This window comes from Homalodisca vitripennis, chromosome 8 (assembly GCF_021130785.1).
Source record: "Homalodisca vitripennis isolate AUS2020 chromosome 8, UT_GWSS_2.1, whole genome shotgun sequence".
NCBI lineage: Eukaryota > Metazoa > Arthropoda > Insecta > Hemiptera > Cicadellidae > Homalodisca > Homalodisca vitripennis.
Genome location: NC_060214.1, coordinates 95,197,450 through 95,221,151, shown reverse-complemented (window position 1 = coordinate 95,221,151; position 23,702 = coordinate 95,197,450). Strand labels below are relative to the sequence as shown.

Here is a 23,702-nt window from a genome sequence, read left to right as displayed (position 1 = left end):
ACCAGTATCTATTCGCTTCGGTTTAAAAGCTACCAGTTTCTCTAAGTCGTCTCTCCACAGCTTCAAATGTTTTGCGATCAGGTGTTCTTCGATGTGGAAAAGTATCACGATATTCCTGAACTGCAGCTAAACCATTCTTGTTAACTTTGCCGTAAATCAGTATCATGTCCGTATACTCTTCAAACGAATACATACCATTTACATTATCTGCCATTATTTACTAAGATAATTACATACACTTTTATAAAAATATTTAATAAAATATTTAAAAAAATAAATATTTAATAAAATATTTTATATACACTTGATAAAATATTTCCAAATAATCACAGGATCTCACAAAATACAATCTTCACAGCCGCCACAATAACAAAAACCTCCATAAAGGTTATTCAAATATTACTTCATGAACTTAATGTGTTGATTCAGCTGATATTGCCAACCTTTGCAAAGAAAATATGACGATAAAAAGTGTTGAATAAATGATCAGCTGTTACTCACAACCCTAAACATTAGTTAATATTTTATGCAGATAAGAATATGCATTTTTGTGCGTCTGCTTTATTTTTAAATAAAGCTAAATTTCAATACCTATTATTAATTTTTTCCTAAGTAATTCACATGAATCTTTTCAGAATTAAATGTTCTACACAAATCTGTTTAAGAAAAAAGTGACCTTTATTTAACATTTTATGGAAGTAATCTTACTTTATTTAAATTTATGGCCTTCATAATCTAGCCTTATATTAGGAGTTCTTAGATTATATTTTGATCTGGTATCATACTCGTGAAGTGTACATTGTGTTAAAAATCGATCTTCATTTTCTTTTTACATATATTAGGTTATAGAAAATATATGTACACACCCAGGTTATAATTTTAAGCCTAGAAAATGTTGTCTGCAAGACTCTTGGTAAGATAATCCAGCTAATAATCTAATAGTTTTTTCTGCTAAACAAAAAAGTTTTTTGCTGTACTGGAATTTAAATTACCCCATAGTCGAATGCCATAACACAAATGGCTATGAAATAAGCTGTTGTACATCATTATAAATGTTTCTAAGGTTACAAAGTACTTCAGTTTTCTCAGCAGGAAAATTAACCTAGATAATCTTTTACAGAGATTATCAATATGTACATTCCAGCACAATTTTCCATTTATGTAGAAACCACATAGTTTTTCAGGTTTGAATAAACTACCATTAATCCAATGGTTTTAAGAGTGAATATTATATTTTCAGTTTTGTTTCCAATCTGTTAGAAAGCTATTTACAGAATACCAAGCTTTAGCTGATTCCTAGGGATGTATTGAACTGTAACATTAAACTGGCAATATCCCAATCTGCAGTAACCAGTGTGTGTCATCTGTGTACAGTACAGTTAGAGAAGGTATATTTTTACACTAAAGTCATTTACATAGAATTAAGAATAAAAATTGTCTCAATACAGACCCTTGAGGGACACCAGCTATGATATTTTAATAGTCAGATTGAGAATTATTGACTGTAACAACTTGCTTTCTATTGGTTAGGTAACTAACAAATTCAACTCCACATTCTTAATGCCATAATAGTCTAGTTTTGTACATAATATACTATGGGATACAACAATAAAGTTAAAAAAAAAAATTAATAAAGCTATTTTCGACGTAATAGGCATTTTGGGATTTTACAAAATATAACCTATTCAAACAACTATTATGTAAACATTTATTTGCTTATAGGCTATTGTAACGATGTTTCTGAAAGCCATTAATACACCCTTTTCAATAATGACACTCACGATCATGTAGAACGTAAACTTCAACGGGGAATTTTGACAAACGTTCGGTAATTTTTGCGTGTTCTGAAATTACGTAAATAAATTGCAATTAGAAATGTAAACATCCACATTAAAAAATTTTTAACAACAAATTTATTTTAGTATCACTGGTAAATGAATACAAATTTTCCAACATTAATTTTATTATAGCAAGGCCTTTCGGAATCAACGATTAGGCACTTCACCAAGGCATCATCATTTGTGAAGTGCTGATGATGGAATCATTGATTCCGAAAGGCCTTGCAATAATAAAATTAATGTTGGAAAATTTTTATTCACCTTCCCTGTAATACGTAAATCGTTAAACCTATCCTATGTATGCCTTCTCCCCTCCTACTCACAAATGGTTTTCAATTTAGTTTAGTTTTCTTTTATTCAGACCAGGACGTTTCATGGTTTAGTCTATCAGTCAACATACTATAATTCTATGTCATACTGATTTTATTGCATAATACTCTTTAACAATAGTTTTAATAGTCAAACAATAGTTTTCAATGAGTTGGATTCGTCTAGTTATTGAACATTTTGGTCCTCCAATTTAACTATTTGTTAAATACTTACACCAAACAAATATATTATTAAACTGACAAAATCTACTCACAACTCTAGAACAAGTAGTCATTGGAACAATGTCACCAATCTTCCCGATAACTTCTATATTGTGCCTGATGAAGACTTGACGTTCTGTCTCCTCCTAAAACAGTGTAAGAATCCTTATTTTCATATAAGTCATAAACAATCTGTATTGCTGTAACCAAACATTGGCTACCAACATTAATTTATTTTCAAACCTATTACAGCATTACTATTACTACAAAATAATCAATACTTAAAGATAGTGATTGTTTTCAAAATTTAAATATAAGTGACAATTAAATAATATGATTTTCTATCAAAATTCATTATCATTGTTTATGAAAATATAACAAATAAAGATAAGCCCTGGTTAACCCTTTGAGTGCCACGGGTATTTTCCGAAGGCATATGCATAAAGTGCCACGCTGTTTTTCGCATATTTGTAAGCTTTTGGGAAAAAAGCTGTTGTAAAATAACTACCAAACAGATTTCTATCATTTTGTTGTTGTTTTTTTTTCTTATTAAATGCAGAATGTGATACATATCGTTACAAATAAAATTTGATTTATAAAAATATAAAAATTTCAGTATTTATAAAAAAAGTTTTTTACTTTTGTATAAAAAGTTAAGTTTCGACCTAATTTGTGTGTATACGGTATTATTAAGATTTTTTTTTTCTTTATACCATGATAAAGGCCATATGATTATAAATAAAACCCATGTGTAATATCTTATTCTAGAATTTAAAAAACATGGCATTATATGTATTAACAAAATGCTGCCCGGTAACGACATTTTATAAACTGTACTTCATTTGTCAGAGTTTAGAAATTACTTAGTAATGATGTAGTTTTCCCAATAAATCTAATAAAACATTAATACAACACAAATAAATATGATTAGTAAATTTAGAAACGAATACTTGCTAACATATTTACATAAAAGTTTTACATTTACTAAACAATAACCCTAATAATATTTACACTGAAAATTCACGTTTTTCGCTTGAACACAACTCAAATCAAACATTACTTTTGTAAAGAAATACAGTAAAATATTGTATAAGTTACTATTTTATTTTGTATTTACTCAAATGCTTGGTTATCGGTACATAAACAACAAGAAATGCCGTTATGCAACACGGTAGGCTACTCGTCCGCTACGTCACGTGACTAGAAGGCAGAATCATCGTACAGGTACTTATCACAGCCCACTATTTTTGGACGAGTTTTCCTTATCAGAGATCAAAATAAACTTCATTATACGTTCCTTCTTCCATAATGAATCTAAAAATACTCGATGAGTCATACTTCCTATCTCCAATCGTCTCCAAATAGACACACGAATGACCTGACATTTTCGAATAATAAAACGTTGTTCTTATAGTTTTTGATTTAATTGATTGTCGTAATAACTTGTAAATTCCAAAATAGGTTAAATAAAGTCAGTTGTTTTTAATACTGTAATTTATTTTGTCCCCGATAAGGAAAACTCGTCCAAAAATAGTGGCTTCTTGATAAGTACCCAAACAACATACGTTTTCACAGATAAAATAGTAGAGAAACAACATAAAACTCGTATTTATTGATAGTTTGGATCCTATTGAATACAGCCGTCTGATTATTTGGCCAAAATAATCTTGTACTATATAAAATATTATCGAAATACGAAACGTTAAAATTGGCGACGCTGGCACTTTATGCACTTTTCGTACCTCAAAATTAGCGACGCTGTGGCACTCAAAGGGTTAAGATGTAAAAAGGTTTAAAACATAGACTGAAAGTTCAAAAATCCAATTACAATAACTTACATCGTCATCCGTTTTCTCGTCATCCAAGTTTTGTTCTGTCCTCATTTTTTTGATGATGGCTTCAATTAGTGCTGTTGAAAACTCCTCATACCTGAAATAAAACTGGATTCAGTGATGGAAATAAGCAGGCATATATAAACTTGCTTCTGAATGTTTTTAAAGTGCCTTGAAACTACAATTCCGGAACTATTTTATTTTTGTCGTTTCATTTCTGGAATATTTTCCAATTCAAGAATTTCAGAGTGAATTGTTGTCAGTTTTGAAATATTTTGATTTATTTAATACTTCCTGAAAAGTAAAACTGTTTCGTCACAACAATCCTGGGCACCACCCACTTTACAAAGTTACAAATAAAAATGTGATAAGGCACATTAAAACTGAATAAAACAGATGTTTAGTGTATTTCCATTGTTCAAACTGCACTCATGAGTGCTTTGGCACATTTAAAAATGAAATTGCTACACTAAATAATTGCACAATATAATAACTAATAAAAAATAAATACAATAATACACAAATATTTACTAACAACTAAACAAATTATGTTACATTAATATGAAAAAATTGGACTTCAACAGTCGATGATGACATGGCATGAATGCCAACAACAGCAAAGGAGAGAATAATGATGGCTTATTCTCACATTTCCAATGCTTTTTCAATTAAGTTGATAAGTTTATATTTCAAAATATTCAAAAAACAACACTAAGCACATGTTCACTACGCGGATAACGGTTGATTACTAAAATAAAGCGATTTTCCATAGGAAGATCTCACAACAATGAGTATCAGAAATAGGATAAAAACCATGGAAATTTCCACCAGCCCAGACAAAAATTTCCTTGGCTCAGATTAATATTGTTTTATAATTAAAGTTCTTAACAATTAAGTAGATAAAACTAAAATTATGTACTTTACACACAATAGTATTCAGTAAAACATGTGCATGATTGAAACCAATTATAACATATTCGAGGCGGACTTTTGAATGATATCCTACGTACTGGAAAAATAATTATATACAAGGGATACTTTTCAGGTAAATGCTGTTTTTCAGAATGTTTACTAAAATTCCTTTATTTTGTTGGAGTCCATCTCTGAATTATCTTATGATTATAGAAATGAACTGGGATTTTGAATTGCAACACCGAGCTTCTACTTATAACTCAAACTTACTTCTGGATGTGAACTGCGTCCTTATCAGCCAAGTAGTCGAGGAGGGAGTTCCAGACATCCAGGCAGGCGTAGTAGCTAGCCACAGTCGGCTGGCGGAATGTGTACTGATACAGTGCGTAAAGAAAGTCGTTGACAGGGAATAGATGGTTCTGTTCAATTCGGTGCCAGTGCTTGGACAGGCACAGATGAGACATCTCCGTCAGTTTGTTCAGGTAGCTGCCACAGAGTATTAAAAAAATGTAACACAATGTTCATACAGTGAAATCCTTATAATACAAAATGTTGATAGTAGGATGGAACCTTAATAATTTAAATACACTGATATGGAAATGATCTGAGAACAAGAGGGCAGTTCTAGTTGTTTTCTATTTTTTATTGTATAAGTAACACAAGATACTATAAATTGAGGCAAGACAAAATTGAGTGCTCAGACTGCCGCCCTCTGTGGGGTGAGGGATCAAGTAACAAATTACTGATCGCTAAAATGTGTTCTTAGCATATTTGTGTTTGAAAAGGCGTAAATAGATAACCTAATTAACAACTGATCGTACTTTTGTAAATAATATTGTGCTTGCAGTTAGTATTTTCTATATTTATGTTCATGCATTAGCTACGTCTCTTCACGGACGACCGCTGATAAGCAATATGCAAATTACTAATCGCTAAAACATGTTTTCGTTGGAATATGACTTAATACTTAAAATATTGCTATTTCTCTGAACCTTTGCTAATGCCTTTAAAATAGAGTTTGGTATACTTTATAATATTATTGACAAACAGTCTCCAAAGATTTGAAACTGGCAGAAATTGGATTGGTGCTGGATTTTACCAAACTGTACTTACTTTAAAGAAAAAACAATTAGGATTTGAAATTGGAGGATCCGAAACCGATTTTTTTTAAAGATTCGTAATCGGATTCAAGATTCAAAATTTGCTTATCACTATTAACTACCCTGTAAAAATTACTGATGTAACATCATTCATAACTCTGCATACCTTGTTTGATTAGTGTATCTTTTATTATCAACACTTCTGTAACAATTTTGGTAATATTATCAAAGTGTTTTTCTATGTAAAGTGTGAAAAGGTATAACAACCTAAAAGAATACATAAGTACGAAACGGTAACAGAGAAAATAAGACTGACTTCTCGTCGATGTTGGAGAGATCGCTTTGCTGCAGCACCAGGTGCAACAGTTGGTGGTTCTGGGTGCACACGACAAACACGGAGGGGAGCAGTGAGTGCGGCACACAGTTCTTGTAGAGCACTTCATTGAGCACAGCGAGCGCACAGATACCAAGATTGTCCTGTGTCAACAATGGTCATCATTTGTAGACACTTATTATACTTTTTTTTTTTTAAAAAAAAAAAAAAAGGGAGATCCTGATCCCCTTTTACACATTATTCTGCCTTCTGTCATGGCCCACTGGCCTGTGTGAGGATCTTATCAAACAGAATAAGGAGGAGAGTTGATACAGTACAAGGTTGATGCTACTGATAAAAAGTGCAAAGGTGCACAGACAGTATTGGAACCAGGGTTATCTAGAACTCAGATCTAAAGTCTACATCTTAGACCACTGGGCTATGTGATTCATCGTTTGAATCAAGTAGAAAACTAGTATTTACATGAGACTATAGTAAATTATTAATATTACAATTAGGCCTTCTATGTAGTGAAAGAGGGATACATCAATATGTCCAAGCAACATTCTCCTAACCAGATATAACAAACAAAAATTATAACTATTTAACCCCATCAAATGATTATTTACAGAAACTCTTATGAAGTTATCTCATTGCATGCACAACTAAAAGAAAGGTAAGGTTATAAAGCAGTGAACACACAGAAAACAAAAATTACAAAAACGTCAACTTCAACAAACTACAAAGAAAATGTTAGATATCTCCAACACGATAAAGAAACACTACTTTAACTATAGTCAAGGTCAACTAGATAGCACACATAATCAATAGTTTTTATTAATTCCACTGTATTTTTAATCCACAATACAATTAATAAATGTTATTGATTTACAGTACAACCATGACCTAAAACGCACAGTACACGTTATTTGTCATGCGTTATTATCAGAGATTTATAGACATCTGGAATTTTTCATATAATTACTTATCAACAATTTATTAACTCTCAATTTCTTTATAATATTTACATTTTTTACCACTGGCGATTAATTATTGGCTGATTTTCAAGGAGTTGAATAAGAGTCACTTGTTATGAGAAACAAAAATTCCAGGAATTGAATAGAAGTGGTAATACACATATAGATACTAACTGGAGTGCACGTGAAGTGAAAGACGAGCGCCAACAGAGCTGAATGGCTAGCCTGCGACTGCAATGGTACCCAGGAGAACAGATGACAGACAGCTTGTAGAGCTGCAGCACCTACCGCCTGACTACTGCGGCCATCTTTCACTCCCTCTAGCACATCTGCACAATACAAGACATTGCAGGAGGTCAAGACACAACAGTTTAAGGATGATTGTGCAAACTATAGGTCTACTAGCATCATTCTCTATCTTTCTCAAGTCACTATTAACAGTCTGATAATTATTAACTGACTTTTTTAGATAAATGATATTCTCATGAATTACTTTTGTTTTGTAAATTTAATCTGTCAGCATTAAATATAATTTAGGAAGTCTGATGTACCATGTTTAGGCAGTTAATATCAATATAATATTGTCATAATAGCTACATGGTGTTCTTCTCTTTCTGGTGTTCCTCAGGGTTTTGTGATAGTTGATGATATCTTTATTTTTTAGGATAGTCTATATTTTATAAATATAGCAGGATCAAAATTCATGTATAATTTCAATGCTATAAATAATGTTAGTAATACTTCATCACAATTAATCTCCATCTCACTTTCAGATCTAACTCATGTCATCAGAATAATATGTTTCCCCATCAATGCACTCAATGATGGGGACAGTTTGTGAATAATGTATTACCTGTAAAAGAACTCTACGCTTCTTCATTCCATCTGGTACATTCTCCACCAAGACTCTGCTTTAATTTTTAAATTTGGACATCACTCTAACATTTTAAATTCCATTTCTAAGTCTGTTGGGTCTAAATGACTAAACAACTGCTAGAAATACTTTTAATCCATTTTCTACAATTATGTGGTGAATGCTATTTGAGACCCAGTCACAACTATATTCCATTATTGAAGGTATTGGTTTTTGCTGACTCTTTCATTAGTTATAGAAATCTCTTAAGAGGAGTAATAAAAATTCACATAAAAACTTTTATCTCTTACTAAAGTTTAAATAATTTAAAGAATATTAAGACTTTTTTGTTGGCATAAATCAAATATGGATTATGAACATTTGTATGGTCACCACTTTGGTGTATTCCTGCATGTTGAGATCATGATCATGATGAACTTACCACAAATAATTTTAAAGACATTAGGAATGTGAGCAGTGAACAAACGTTTGAGCTCATCTTTCCTACAGACACTGAGATCTTCCCGTGGACATATCAGCTCCTCGGAGGCTGTCTGCAGGAAGCTGAGACCCAGGATTGTGGTCTGTGGATCTTGTATTATCTGAAACATGTATAATCATAATGTTTCTGTTCAGTAATACCCTAGCAATGGTACAATAGATTTAAACAACATCTAAGTTTTCCAGCTCTTGAAAATTTGGTCTCACGGTACAGAGCCATCTTCAGTTAGCAGCTGACATTTTAGGACCTTTACTTTTTTGTGCTATATTACATGACTACCACAAGTAACCACTGGTCTAAATATTGAAAGCACTGGCATAATATCTTTATGCTGATGATGCTAACCTAATAGTAACCAGAGGAAATAAAGACTATATAGAGAGCTCAGCACAGGAAAATCTATTATCGTTTAACAGATTCTTTATTCCAAAAAAACCTTCTTCTAAATGGCTCAAAAACAAATTACGTCTCATTTTGCACAAAGCATTGTAAAACCCAATGAGGAATATAACTTACAAATTAACAATATAAAAATACAAAAGATGGAGAAAACAAGTTTTCTGCGACTTATTATTGACAAAAATCTAAGCTGGGATGATCATATCTTGCACATTAAAAAAAAGGGTTTCCTCTGGACTATATGCCTTACAAAGAATGTCTTTTAGTTGTAATTTGGAGACAACAAAAATAATTTGAAATCATAATGATAATGTTTTTAAAGAGCTCCAGATTTTTACAGTATATTGATTATATGTATATATATGAAAGTATAAAATATGTAAAAAGCAATAACAGCCCTTCCATGTTAAGAGTGAGCCATAAGTACCGTACAGGATGTGGTATTGCACTGCACTGGACAAATATAGACTACAGTTTTATGAGAAAAACACTAATTACATGAAAAATGTATTTTAATGAAAATACAATTAACTGCAAAAGAAAAATAATGAAATATTGAAGAAAAAATTGAAGTCATACTTAATTTCTTTCTTTATATTCATTTGATGAGTTTTCTAATTCTAGGTGGAGCTGAGTTTTTTATACAACTGCAACATATTATTTTATGTATTTATTTGGATTGTTTTGTGTATTTATTTAAATTATTGTTGCTAATGTATTGTTGATTTCTGAAATATATTATTATTGTTGCAGTTCCATAGTTTAAAGATGTTTCTTTTTAATTATTTATAAATATTTTAAACTTTTTCTGTATTTTTTAAAAATTAATCTGTGTGTTATAACTAAAGCTGCAATTATTGGGACATTTAGACTACTATCAGCTAGGCTAATTGGATATCCTTGTGGGTAAACTTCAAGCCATTGTGACCCAATAGGCCTGACTAGAAGTTGTGGACTTGACTGGTGTGCAGTACCCTAAACAATATCAGATGAATCTTCACATTGCTAATGTTAGGGTCAGGCCTAGGCCTACTCTGATCTCTTTCATATTTCAAAAAGAATTTTTTATTTGATAATCGGACCGATAATGATAATTTATTGAACTTTATGAATTTCGGATTAGTGCGATCCGAATTTCTGAGAGTGTACTATACTACATATAAGACATTTTATATAATTTACTAAGCCACCCTGTAAGACCTAAAAAAGTCAATGCACTTTTTAGAATTTCTGATAGATGCTTTCAGTGTTAGAATAGATGGTGGGAAAAGACTGCCCACAATGGCATTTTTCATACAAAAAACTGGTGACCATCTTGTCACAATAATAACACAACAAAAATCCAGACCAGATTGAAATCAGTAATTAAATACAATTTATTAATAAGAAATGTTTTATTGCTTCATAGTTTTACTATTTATTTGAATCTGTAACATTTGATTACATTTTTAATACAGAATAGCGATTGTCTTGTTGACTGTTAAAACGTAATAAATTATGTTATAATGTTTAAATTTTCACTTATTAACTGTAGATTGGATTTATTTAGAGTTATTTCTAATGTATTCAGTAACATATACATATATGCATACTCAGATTTTCTATATGTTTCCTTTAACTCACAAAAATTAAAATATATTCAAGGAACACATTTTGATTACCACAGTTAGGTAAATACACACACGCACGTACGCGTGCGCACGCGCACACACACACACACACACACACACACATATATATATATATATATATATAATTTTGATAAACAAAGACTGACTGACATGAAAATGTCCAAGTATAATTCCACTCACTTTGCAAATATTCATGAAGAAGTCCGGGTAGAAGTGAGGCCAGTCGTACCGCGCAATGTCAACAATCAGCTTCAGTAGTTTGTTGCGTATGAAGTGCGGGAACTCTGCGTGCCGTGCCAAGAGGTGTTTGTACAACAACGTTGTCAGCTCGGATTTTTCCTCCGTCATCAGCACCAGCCATCGCTTGGTGATCACAGACTGTGGGCAATAGTTAATACACCAAATTGTGATATTTCCAAAGGTCAAAAACTACATTATAATTTTATTGGACTACTACTATAACTATCTGGACAGTTTCGTTTGTTGATTTCTCTCCGTCTTTCTCAAAATGACTAGCGAGAATACTGCGAGATTACGTAGTCATTTTGTGATTTGTAAGCTAAACATGTCTTTGAGAAATATTATACTATGGTAGCATTATTATTGCATTTTTTATGCTTTTAAGCATAACAACATTTATTAAAAATGTGTTTTAAGATTGTAATCAATATTTATTAACATCTTATACTTTACTACCTTATTAAGGTAGAACTTTATATTTAAAAATAAAAAAAATATTCAATTAAAAAAAACTTTTAAAAGAGTACAGTTTGATAATACTTTTGTGCAGCTAGTTCAAATAGGGTTTAAATTATTTTAGTCAAATTTTCACCAAATGCTCACTAAGGTACAAATAGTTAAGAAATAGTATTCTTTAACATCTGTAATGTTTTAAAAGTATTATAAATGTTTCACAGTGGCATAATTATGCTATTAAACAGTACACTACTCAATATGAAATAATTTTGAGCAAATAATAACAACCAAATTTGAATAAGCCATTTCCTTGAGGGCTGTAAATTTTGAGCCAGTTTTCAAGCAGTACAACAGTACTTATACCTACAAAGCGACACATGGAATACCAGTGATCAATGTATTTACAGTTAGTACATATGTATGAACACTCCATACACTAAAACTTGACTGTACCTCAATGGTGGCGAGACAGTACATAGCCACATACTGGTTGCTTGTCAGCGTGAGAAACTGGAGACACAGCCGCCATGACTCAGGTCGGCCAGAGAATGTACTTAGGACATTTTCTAGCTCTCGCTGCCTGTCGTTAGATGTCCCAGGACTGAAAAACTCGTTCAACAGCTTCTCTAGTGCCTCCAACGAGCTTCTACAATCGTCCTAGAAACAGATAACAAATGTTGGAAACATTGCTCGCATTATTGGAGAAGAGATATGAAAGTAGGCTACTTTTTGTGGTATAATGTCTTTAAGCCAGCCTAGCAGATTATGACAATGGCCAATAAATTAAAAACATTTTTTAATATTTACTTTAAAGTTAGTTGAAAACTCAGAAAAATAAATGTATTCCTATTCTTATATTCTCATTCTTACTTTGTAGGTAGACCACTTCTTACCAAATTAAATTTTTTTTCAATTTATTCATATATAATAATGACAATTCTTATGAGGTTTCTTTCTCATATACAAATTTTTAGGCTAAAACAATTCATTTACAGTTTTTAAAAACCCCAAGTACACGTCTCTACCAGACACCGTTTCATGGTTTTAGAATTTGATAATACGTATTTCTTTATTGTGCGGCTATTCCAATATTAGTTTCTGCATATTAATGTCTTAACACCTTCACTGCTAATCTATACTGAGTGACACCAAACATAGTACTACGTCTCTGGGCTGTAAGGTGCCTGCTGCAGAGAACGTATTAAATTACTGTAAAATACATATCTAGCTATAATACATGTCTGTATCATATCTGTATAACACCTTCATTACTAGTCTGTACTGAGTAACAATGAACGTAGAACTAAGCCTCTGCACCATAAGGTGGCTGCCACAATGTGTTAACAAGGCATAGGCATGGGTAAAAATTCTATTATACTTGAACTTTCCGCCTACGGACTTAACGCTAAAGACTGGTGGCAAGTCCTTTGTATATGTTCCCCATTGGTAAAAGACTCATGGGGAATCTTTTGAAAGATTTTTTTATTCCCATCCAAATATAGATTATGATGCAATAAATATTCTTTGAATTCAGTACCATATCGAGTATTTGATATAAGATACTTGAGATACACAATGGACAGCTTTATAATAAAGTATAAACCTATGGTTAAAAAATCCAAAATCATTTATCATAGCAGCACAAATGATGAACATTTCATATAATACGTAATTTTCTGGCTCCATTATTGAAGTTGAATATTTTTATTAAGTTTGATGTCAGTACCACTGTCTTCCACATCTCTTCAGCTACAATCTAGTCATCTGTTCATGACTGCTGCTGCTTTATTCAAGATACGGATTTTTATTTTACAACATAGTTTGGCGAGTTTCTATTTTGGCAAAAGACTTATGTATAAGATATAAATTTAGACATACTAAAACCAGATAAAAAAACTAAACTTAACGAAACTCTGGCATCTCATGCAATCCAGCGCATCAACCTACCACCCACACAAATAACACAGGAATCTGAATCCTCCATAGACTCCATCTGCACAAACATCTCTACAAATGAAGTAAATACTTATGTTTTAACTGCAAAATTTACGGACCCCACGGCTCAGATATGGACTTTTAACCTAGGAAGCTTAACTCAAAGACCAAACACTGCACCGTGACCTTCAACCACAAAACCTCAAGGATCTTAAAATGCTTCTTTCAGGAGAAGAATGGGAAAATGTTACTTGTGCTTCATCTGCAGAAGAGGACTACAACAATACTGCCAAACCTACAATAATGCTCCTTCGTTAATATTGTTACCCAAGCTAGCAATTCAACATGTCCCTTAAAAGCTCAAAAGTTTAAAAATAAACAAAAACCAATGAACATTGCAGACCAAGAAGCTTGTACATTAAAAAATTCCTCTATAACTACACAGAACAAATACGGGCAAACAGGAAACCTCAGGAATAAAGAAAACACAGTTCAATTTAAGAAAAACTATGACCAGAGGCTGAAGGCTTTAAGAAAGAAGACATCTTCCGATTCCATTGAAAGGACCGAAAACAAGTTGCAAACTGTATAGCAAATTATAAATTCTGTATGGAATAAAAAGAAAGGTTACCCTGTGTTTACATTAAAGGTGGGGGGAGGAACTAATAAACAATCCATGAAAAGTGGCAAACTGCTTCAATTACCATTTTGCCATTTCCAATAAATATCAAGCAACATTGTTCCTTTGTTTCAAAAACAACTAAAAGAGGAGTAATATCTGTGATATCAAAATTAAAGAACAAAAATTTTGCTGGAATTGATGAAATGTCCTCTAAAATTTTAAAACTGTTTATGAATGAACTAACACCTCCCTTAGTTTTAATTTTTAACAAATCATTTGAGAAAGAAAGTTTCCATCCGGAATGAATGTGTCAAAAGTCTATCCAAAATATAAAGGTGGTGATAAACAATACTTACTAACTACAGGCCAATTTCACTTCTCTCAACTTTAAAAAAAAAAAATGAAAAGATTGTCCTCAAAAGGTTTCTAAATCTCTGTTTCTAGTACAACTTGCTAACAACAAACAGCTAACATGGTTTTCAAACTGGGAAATCAACAACTACTGCAATAATCAAGCCGATAGAGACTGTTATTGATAATCTTGAGGAAGGCGAGCTTCAAACACCAATACTTCTGGACTTCAGAAAAGCTTTTGGCTGCCTAAGTCACAGTCTTATTATAGAACAACTGGAAAGTCTGGGTGTAAACACCACTGCAAATAATGGTTTGAGAGTTATATGCAAGGAAGAAGACAAGTAGAGGAAATTAGACATACAAGTCAGGATGTTACGTCAGAAGCCAGATATGACTCTTTACCTTCAGACAGAAGAGTGCCACAGGGATCTGTAATGGGGCCAGTTCTTTTCATCTTATTCACCAACGATATCAGTATCTAGATGAATATTGCACACCCTTGCTCTATGTCGATCTGCTTCTAAATGGAAGGACACTTGATGGCATTGAAATATCTATCTATACTGCCCTTAAGAGAGTGCAGTACCTCCTGACGGTCAAGAGTTTAGTCCCATGCAATGTTAATTTCAAACAGTCGTTCTGACCTTTTTTAATCAGTGTGTACGATTTTAATATCATTTTACTCGCTAAAGCACTGCCTAGAGGATCCAGTGATTACTTTTCATGACTATAAAATTGCTAAATACAAGTTTGTAATTGGGTTTGAATTAATTTTATTCACAATTACATAATTTTGTGTGATACTCCCTACCCAGTTACTTTATACCTGACAGAAGCGCGGAGTGGCGGCGGTCGGGGTTCTCCAAATCACACCCACTTATATACGATTATTTTGAAACGCTACATAAACTTAGTATGTATTTCCACCTTATATCAGTAGTAGATGTTTTTTTATCGTAGTAGGCTTCTCAGTCTTACATGTGTATTGATCATCGGGACAATAAGGCAAACTACACTACGGCACTAGAAATATTTTATATGGAAAAAAGATTGCAAAAGCTGGAAGTATACCAGTATGGCCAATCTGTACATATTTGTTATTACGTGATGATATAAGTAGGTTTGGATTGCGTTATCATAAACATGTTACAAAAGTTAAAGAAAACCTTTACGAGTGCTCAAGTGATCTGTACTTGTTGAATTTGTGTACTACCTCGAGGAGTGTTTTCTTTTTCCGCCACAAGAGCGAGGTGGTGCCACTGAAGCCCACACTTATGTCCAGGAAAATATCCGATCGGTACTTTTCCAACCTCAGATCACGTGCCAGATTGCCCCAATGTGATCTAATGTCGGAAAGTTTAATAGTACCTATATTCAAGCTCAGATCACAAGGGCTCGTATATGTTAACTTTAACTTTTTATATTTATAATAAGTACATATGTACCTATTTATTATAGCCTAACAATAAATAGTAGATAAGGACAGAGTGACCTGTCCTTCTCGCCTTTCTCACCAACATTGCTTCCTTTTGGGAAGTAGAAAACAAGAAAAAACAATCGTCATAATGTCATTACATTTTCACAGTAAGTCAAATACAGTTCATTCCTTTCTGACTACGTAGGTTTTTTATGTCCACGATAGGAAAAACTCTTCCAAAAAAGTGGCCTCGGGAGAGTATTAAAGTACCATTGTCTGGCATAAATAAGGCCTGAGATGCATGTAGAATGTGATAGGCAAAGGTTTAAAGAATACTGAGAAGATAATAATAATCTTTATTGCGACAACAATTACAAGATTGCATGCATGCGTCAGGTACATTCATCATTATATACATTTGCATTGATTCTATTGCAGTTATAGTAATTCAATTGTATAACAGAACTGAGGTTTTTATTTTAATCTTGTTTTTCAATATTTTTTAAATAATTTTCATCCGAGCAATTCAACATGAACTCTTCAACGGAGTAAAACGCCTTTAACACCAGGAGGTGTTTTAATCGAGATTTGAATAGTTTAGAATCACTGAGATGTTTAATTCCTTCAGGCAGCTTGTTTATCAGTTTCACACCAACTTGGGACGGCAAGTGCTCAAATGCTGTTGTTCATGATGTACAATCCGAAAGTTGTCCCTGCATCTTGTCTCATATTGGTGGACGTCACTGCCTTGGACCAACTCGCATTTGAGTCGCAGTATAGAACGATGTCGAGAATATAGAGACAGGGTAAAGTTAACAATCCAATATCCCTTAAGACATCTTTATACGACTCTCTGAAGTTCAATTTGTAAAGAATTCTGACAGCTTTCTTTTGACCTCTAAATACTCTTTCGAGTTTGTATTTTGAACAGCTGCCCCACAGTCTCGAACTGTAAGACAAATATGGATGTATCAGGCCAAAGTAGGCCATTTTTAATACATAAATAGAACAGAATTTTGCAAGGTTACACAAAACATAAATGCCAGAAGCAACCTTGGAACAGATGCTGTCAATGTCAGCCCTCGATCAAGGTACATTCCAAGGAACTTAACGGATTCGACCTCTTCCAAGAGAACATCGTTCATCATTACTGCGTGACGATACATACATACAGTTCTTGTCCATGCCGAAGGCAAAAATTTATTGAGTTTGATTTTGAGCTGTTTGTTTTCAAATTGAATTGTATTTGGTGCATGAATTTAAATCGATACATGATTTCACTTCAAGATCATTTTTAGATTTCGATTTAATACAGAGTCATGTCATCGGCATATTTAATCACCTTTCCATTCTGGATTGATGTATTCAACTTGTTGACATAAATAAGGAAGATAACTGGCCCTAATATTAATCCCTGAGGGACACCATAGGGCATATTGACCCTGTTAGACAGAGCATTTGCAATCCGTATGCATTGTTCTCTATCTTTAAGATACGATGAGAGAGCCAATTGTACGGCAAACATTAGATAAAAATTAGTAATGAGATAAACTACTAATTGTATTTTTATCTATTATCTATAGACATATAAAGTTGATCATTCCAGTTCTGTCAAAGGTGGAGACAGTATGTGTCCATTTGCCATGCCTTTTCTTTTACATTTTTATTGGAGTTTTGTATATTTTTTTACCAATAGTATAATGGACCATACAAGTAAAGTTAAGAACTACCACATGCATCATCAGTTCCGTATCTTTGTGTTTGTTTACACTGTATATGTGTATGTTTTACAGTACACCTACATTTCAGATAATGGAATGTTCACAGCTTTATTATATAAATTAATTAAAATTCTAGCCAGTGGCTGCTAGGTGCTTAATTATTAATTTAAAAAACTAAAATGACCCAAAAGCTTATATTTCAAAAAGCCTTAATACAAAATTTATTTTATCAGAAATTTAGTAATGATAAAATGAATTTTGGTAGACATTGGAGTAAAGCTTCTTTCCAGTATCACTATTAACTTGGTTCAATTGAATGGCTATAATATATGTTTAAATTTTAAATATACTGCACTAAAAAAAAATTCCACAAATATCTTGTTTTTTTTTCAGGTCATACATGCAAAAAAAAAGCGAAGTCAGCTTTTCTTAAGCCATGATAAAACATCAAAATATAAATGCAAGTGTCTAGAGAGCGACATTTTAATGTCTTTCAATGACATAGTATTAGTGCAATACCGTCATGAAATATTTTGTCATATCAACACTTTGTGAATTTTTTCTTGATATATGTTCACAAATATTCTTCAACCAGTGACCGTACACAAGTTGCTTATCCACAGGGCAGATATCATTAACCACGCATGCTCTTTTACTAATTGACTATCTCTCTGAAGAGGCTCAGGAATGCCGTAATAAAGACTTGAAAATGAACAAGAGCTCCCATATGAGGAAGACGTTTGGAATTAAAACTATTGAAGAACATCTTCATGTTCTTCTTGTATCTTCATATCATGTCATCACTGGACTGAAAACTTGTAGTAAGGCATCCCAACTGAAGTAATGGACCTATTAAAATAACCTGAGGTAAAGGAAGCCGTGGGATATTGAAAGAATGACTCTGTAAGTGAAGAGTTATGTGAGTATGAGATTGAGTGATTTCAAATAAGTCTCATTTTGTAAATATAAGAGTATAAATCATATAATTTTGCACATATTGTGTTAAATTTAAATTATTGATTTTAGCTTTCTAATATAAATAATTTTATTATATACCTATAATCAGCAAATAGTTTTTTTTTAAGTTTCCTCAGTAAATAGTAATTTTGGCCACATCTGAAGGGTTTATGGGCCTCTGTGTTGATTAACAAAATTGGGTTTGGACTTTTAAATTTTACGAGGGCTATCCAGAAAGTAGATTACGTTTCGCTCTGTAGCCGCTAAGGACGGGACTATCACAGAATTTTTATGTCAGGGTGTTTTTCCATTCAGTGGCTACCCAGCCGTGCTGAGGTTACTGTCGCTCCTTGTTGTTTTACAATAGCAGTTTAAAATGTGTGACGTAACTATATATCCCACTAGTTGTGAATTGCGGTCAGTAATAACATTTTTTGTTAGATAAGCACAATAAACCAATTGAGATTTATCGCCAACTCTGTCAAGTTTATGGGAACGATGTGATTACTGAACGTGGAGTGCGTCAGTGGTGCATTAGATTTTAAAATGGCCGAACTAATGTGCATGATGATGAACGAAGTAGACTGCCACGCATTGTGACTGATGAAATTCTCTCTAAAGTCGATGAAAAGATTGAAGAAGACCGTCAATTTACAATAACAGAACTCTCACTTAGTTTTTCTCAAATTTCAAGGAGTTTGTTACCCGAAATTGTTAAACACAAAGTTAGGTTACCAAACATTTGGTGCAAGATGGGTACCGACCACACACGGCAAATCAGACTCGAGAAGTCCAGGATGGTTTTAAGAAGGAAGTGTTTCCACATCCGCACAGTCCAGACCTTGCACCCATGACAACCACTGTTTCCAATAATGAAGACCTGGCCTGCAACACAGCGCTTTGATGACAATATGGAACTGCAGGAGGGTGTGACTACCTGGTTGAAGTCTCAGATGGCAGAATTTTATAACGCTGGAATATAAAAACTAGTTCACCGCTATGATAATTGCCTAAATTTTTATGGTGGCTCTGTTGAAAAATAGCATTTAATATCAATTTCAAATGTATATAATACAATATTTACTTGTACTTTGTGTTTTGTTTATATCAAAACATAATCTACTTTCTGGATAGCCCTTGTGTCGATCAATAATAAAAATATAAAACTGAATATTGTTTGAAGTAATATACTGCCCTCTGTCAATTAAACCTATCTGATATTTTATTACAACAGTGTGTTACAGGTAATCTTTCATTAAATGGCAAACTTTTTGTTTTGTTTAATGTTGTACAAAGTTTTCAATGTTCTAACTCTAATGTTAAAAAACATAAGAAAAGAGGTGGGTTACTAATCTTGTAATACTATAAAATATAACCAACCAATCTTGTCATGGAACCCTTTTTCCTTTAACAAGTATCATTTCCTTCGAACTAATACATACTACTTACTAAATTGATTGGGGTGCTCCTTGTGCGAAGAAAATCTGTAAAATTTTAATGCTGTATTGCAATCCATTAGACTATTAATGTGTGAATGAACATGGAGAAATTCCCACTTAAAAACAGAAGATTCAACCAAACAGCAGATGAGCCTTCGCTTGAGATAAAAAAAAATTAAAGTGATGAAATAAACATTAAAGTATCAAAGAATTGTACATGACAGGTATACCTAAAAATCATATATTATTTTGGTAATTTAAATTTAATTTTGAAAATAAGTGGGAGGTCCTTCTAAGCCAATATATATAAGTTAGTTATTTCCAAACAATTTATTTTTGGCCTAACTTACTTAAAACGTTTACAAGACTACTTTTTGGCAAGGAGATAGCGAATACTCGTGCATCTAAAGCTTTTTTATTAGATTTGATATAGCATTGAAATTTGAGTAAATTTATTATAACATAAATGGGCTACCAAAAAGTTACTCTTACTATGAGTTTAGTATTCAAGTCATATTTAAAAGTAGCACAGTGAAGTAGATTACTTATGCTTTATTGACATTAATTTGCAAAGGTCAGTCATTACATAATAGCATTTACTTTAATTTTGCCACGTTATTTTTAAAGGCTGATTATTTTTGTCTTTTTATTTTGGAAAGTTTACACAATAAATGGAAACAGGACATAAAGTATGGTTAACATGTGGAGTTTTAAGCTTCAAAAAGTAAGAGAATTTGTTTAGTACAATTATTAAAATACTTTTTAGTTAGTTTTTGGACAGTAAATATTTGGAAAACAGAAAAATACTTACAGTAGGCTAATGTTTAAGACACCTTTCATTTTCTGAATAACATAATATTCTGTGGATATGATCGGCTGCGGTATAGTAAGTGGTCTCCACCACCATTAAATTAGGGTACAAAATTATCGATAAGTTGTAACTGACAATTTGGTACTATGATTTGATTGTTCAACCAAATTTGATACCTAAACTATTGAATACAAAAACATTTTAATTATAATTAGTTACCAGCAATTCATTGACTGCTTTATTTAATGTATTGAATGGCATTATTGTTCCAAATTAATTCAAACAAAGTAAAAATCATTTGTATGGTATTTGAGTAATGACAGCAAATACAATAGTGATGCAAACTTTTTATTTGTGTCACAAGCTGTCAGACTTGTTTATTCTTACAAATAGTAAGTCACTATAATGTTACACTGTTTTTTCTGTCACATTTTATAAATACACATCTAGGTAGCCTGGATAGTTTTTTATTAATCATTAAATTATTACTTTTTTTGGATATAAAAACAGCTGAACTATACTGTAATTTGAAATAGTCTACCCATAACATAATTCGTTCAATACTATTATTTTGGTAGTTTAGATAAGCATGACTATCAATAATTCAATTGTGGTGAAGGCCGCTTATTATACTGCATCTCTACATTTTTAAATAAGTAGACTGTAAACACAAAGATATAGAACAACGTTATATAGAAAAGATTTAAATGTGACTTACAGTCCACTGTCTAAAAAAATAATTCAATGCGTTACATTGTTTTTAAACATAAGCTCATTTCTAAAAACACACAAACACTTAAAGCCTTTATAGTATATTTTTATTGATAACCAATAATTGAATAAATTTAATTAAATATACCTTTGAACCAACTTTTAGGATCTAAATTCAGCAATCTATTAGTAACTATTAGGCTGTGTAAGACAAACAAATGATTAGTACATCAAGGATTCTTGAGATTTATCAGTAATATTCCAGACCATAATAATTATTATAAACTATAAAAAGAATACCTTAGATGGGAAAACTTCACTCCAAAGTGTTATCATGACTTCAGATAATCATAAGTAACTTGAAAATGAAGTGAAAGCAATAGCAGTATACTACTGTCAAGGATTAACCCTCCTACTGTCTTCATATTGATCCATGATGCCCACCACAAATTTATTTCCAATGATAATTAGTATTTGCCTCTAATTATACAAAAAATAAGGCCTAAAGACAAGTATTTAATTTATATAAACAATAGTGTTAATTGTTGTGTTTATTTCCCATTCAAATGCGTATAAAAACATTGTTTAAGGCAAGAAGAAAAACACAGAAAAAGATTTTTATAACCTCAATATCCACTGGATTATACTAACCATATTAATAACGCATCCTCTTCTAAACTAATATTTTAACTTGAAACCCTTAAATAATTCAATTCTCCGTTAAATTAGCTACAGATTGCGATAAAATATACGAAATAAAGGTAAATATTACGGGAAATAGTGTTAGAAAAGAACTACCAAAACATTCGAACAATCTTCACATATGGAGGAGCTGTGCTGTAAGCTGATAGCTGATCAACAATAAGCCACTGCTACCAACATCAAATAAAAATAAAAACCGATTTTTAGCATACGAAATGTTTTACTTTTACGTATATTTATGTATATATATTTATATTACATCTGCCAAAATTTGTTCTTAATGAAAACATCCTTAAATAAAATAGATATTTCTTGTTTTATTATTTTTTTGGTTTTAAATTCAAGAGTATGATTAAAATTGTCTAGAAAGAGTTATATACTGTAATAAGTGTGTATTTCATTGTTATCGTGTATAGATACTTCGACGATAAATAAAAATGCATTGCATTAGTTAATACATTTCTAAGCAATTCATACGCTTTTAAGTAATATCCATTTCACAGACAAATTCAATTTACACAAATTGATCTTCATTATGTCTGATTTATTTCCACAGTTTAAACCGTGTTAAATAGACTTATGTTTACAAATATAGGATTTGTTTCCCTGTATTTATTTCTTTAACTTTTTATTTCAACCGTAAACGTATAATAAGCCCATTGGAAACGCTAAAGATGGATTTATAATAAATAAAAGAATCAATACTACATAAAATATTCAGAAGCTCTTCTTCTTGTGCTGATTGTGTCGGATTTTTTCTTCTTTATATTCACTACATTTTATCTTATCATGTAGACTTTGCTGCAAATAGCTTAGTAAGATTCTACTTTCGTTTATTCCTAATTATTAGTAATGTCTACAAAGAAAAGTAAGGGGAAACCAGGTACTTAAAATTAAAAAGGGAATGTTGCATTTACTAAAAATATTTGGATTATAAATTGCCATGTACTATTCTACATTGTATTACAATTATTTACGTTTTGTCTTGTTCACTGTACTGTACCTACACTCTAAAAGCGTGTCGAGCTATCCAGTCATGAAGTTTTTGTAGTATCTTGATGTTATTTGTCAGTTGATTAATGCTAGCCAGATAAAGTAATTACCTGTATAGAGGTACTCTTTGGGTTAATTATTATTGAAAATGACGATACTGCTGGAAAGTAAAAAGACGAGAAAAATCTTACTTTTGAAGTAGCACTATGAACAATTTACACAAAATTCACTTTTGCATTCCAACCATTTAATAAAACGATGAAAATTTCGAATTTAGTACAAAATGTTTTAAGATCCATATAATTTTTATTGTTTGAATTTGTTTCTATGTTTAAAAATAACTGTGAAACACACAAATATACTGTCTTGTGAACATATAGTAGACAAAAACACACATACACCCTCATACTCCCCCTATTATTTTGGGGAGCTCTTCCTCTTATTCTGTTTTATAAGA

The 23,702-nt window shown here is 31.9% G+C and overlaps 1 protein-coding gene across 2 annotated transcripts in view; it reads right to left on the bottom strand.

The window, feature by feature from the left end:
- The window catches only part of LOC124367772 (exportin-6-A), a 44,152-nt gene extending 21,769 nt beyond the window's left edge, over positions 1–22,383 (bottom strand). The window contains exons 1-9 of one of the 2 annotated variants that reach the window (XM_046824876.1): positions 22,202–22,383; positions 12,037–12,240; positions 11,068–11,265; positions 8,798–8,957; positions 7,677–7,831; positions 6,529–6,689; positions 5,383–5,598; positions 4,207–4,297; positions 2,422–2,514 (exon numbers count right to left, since the gene is read on the bottom strand). In XM_046824876.1, the coding sequence (XP_046680832.1) occupies positions 2,422–2,514; positions 4,207–4,297; positions 5,383–5,598; positions 6,529–6,689; positions 7,677–7,831; positions 8,798–8,957; positions 11,068–11,265; positions 12,037–12,240; positions 22,202–22,204 (1,281 nt within the window). In that variant the 5' untranslated portion in view covers positions 22,205–22,383. Of the gene's footprint in view, positions 1–2,421; positions 2,515–4,206; positions 4,298–5,382; positions 5,599–6,528; positions 6,690–7,676; positions 7,832–8,797; positions 8,958–11,067; positions 11,266–12,036; positions 12,241–21,850; positions 22,111–22,201 lie in introns of those variants that run through there. The other variant, XM_046824875.1, reaches the window with a different exon arrangement.
- Between the last annotated feature and the right edge of the window lie 1,319 nt (positions 22,384–23,702).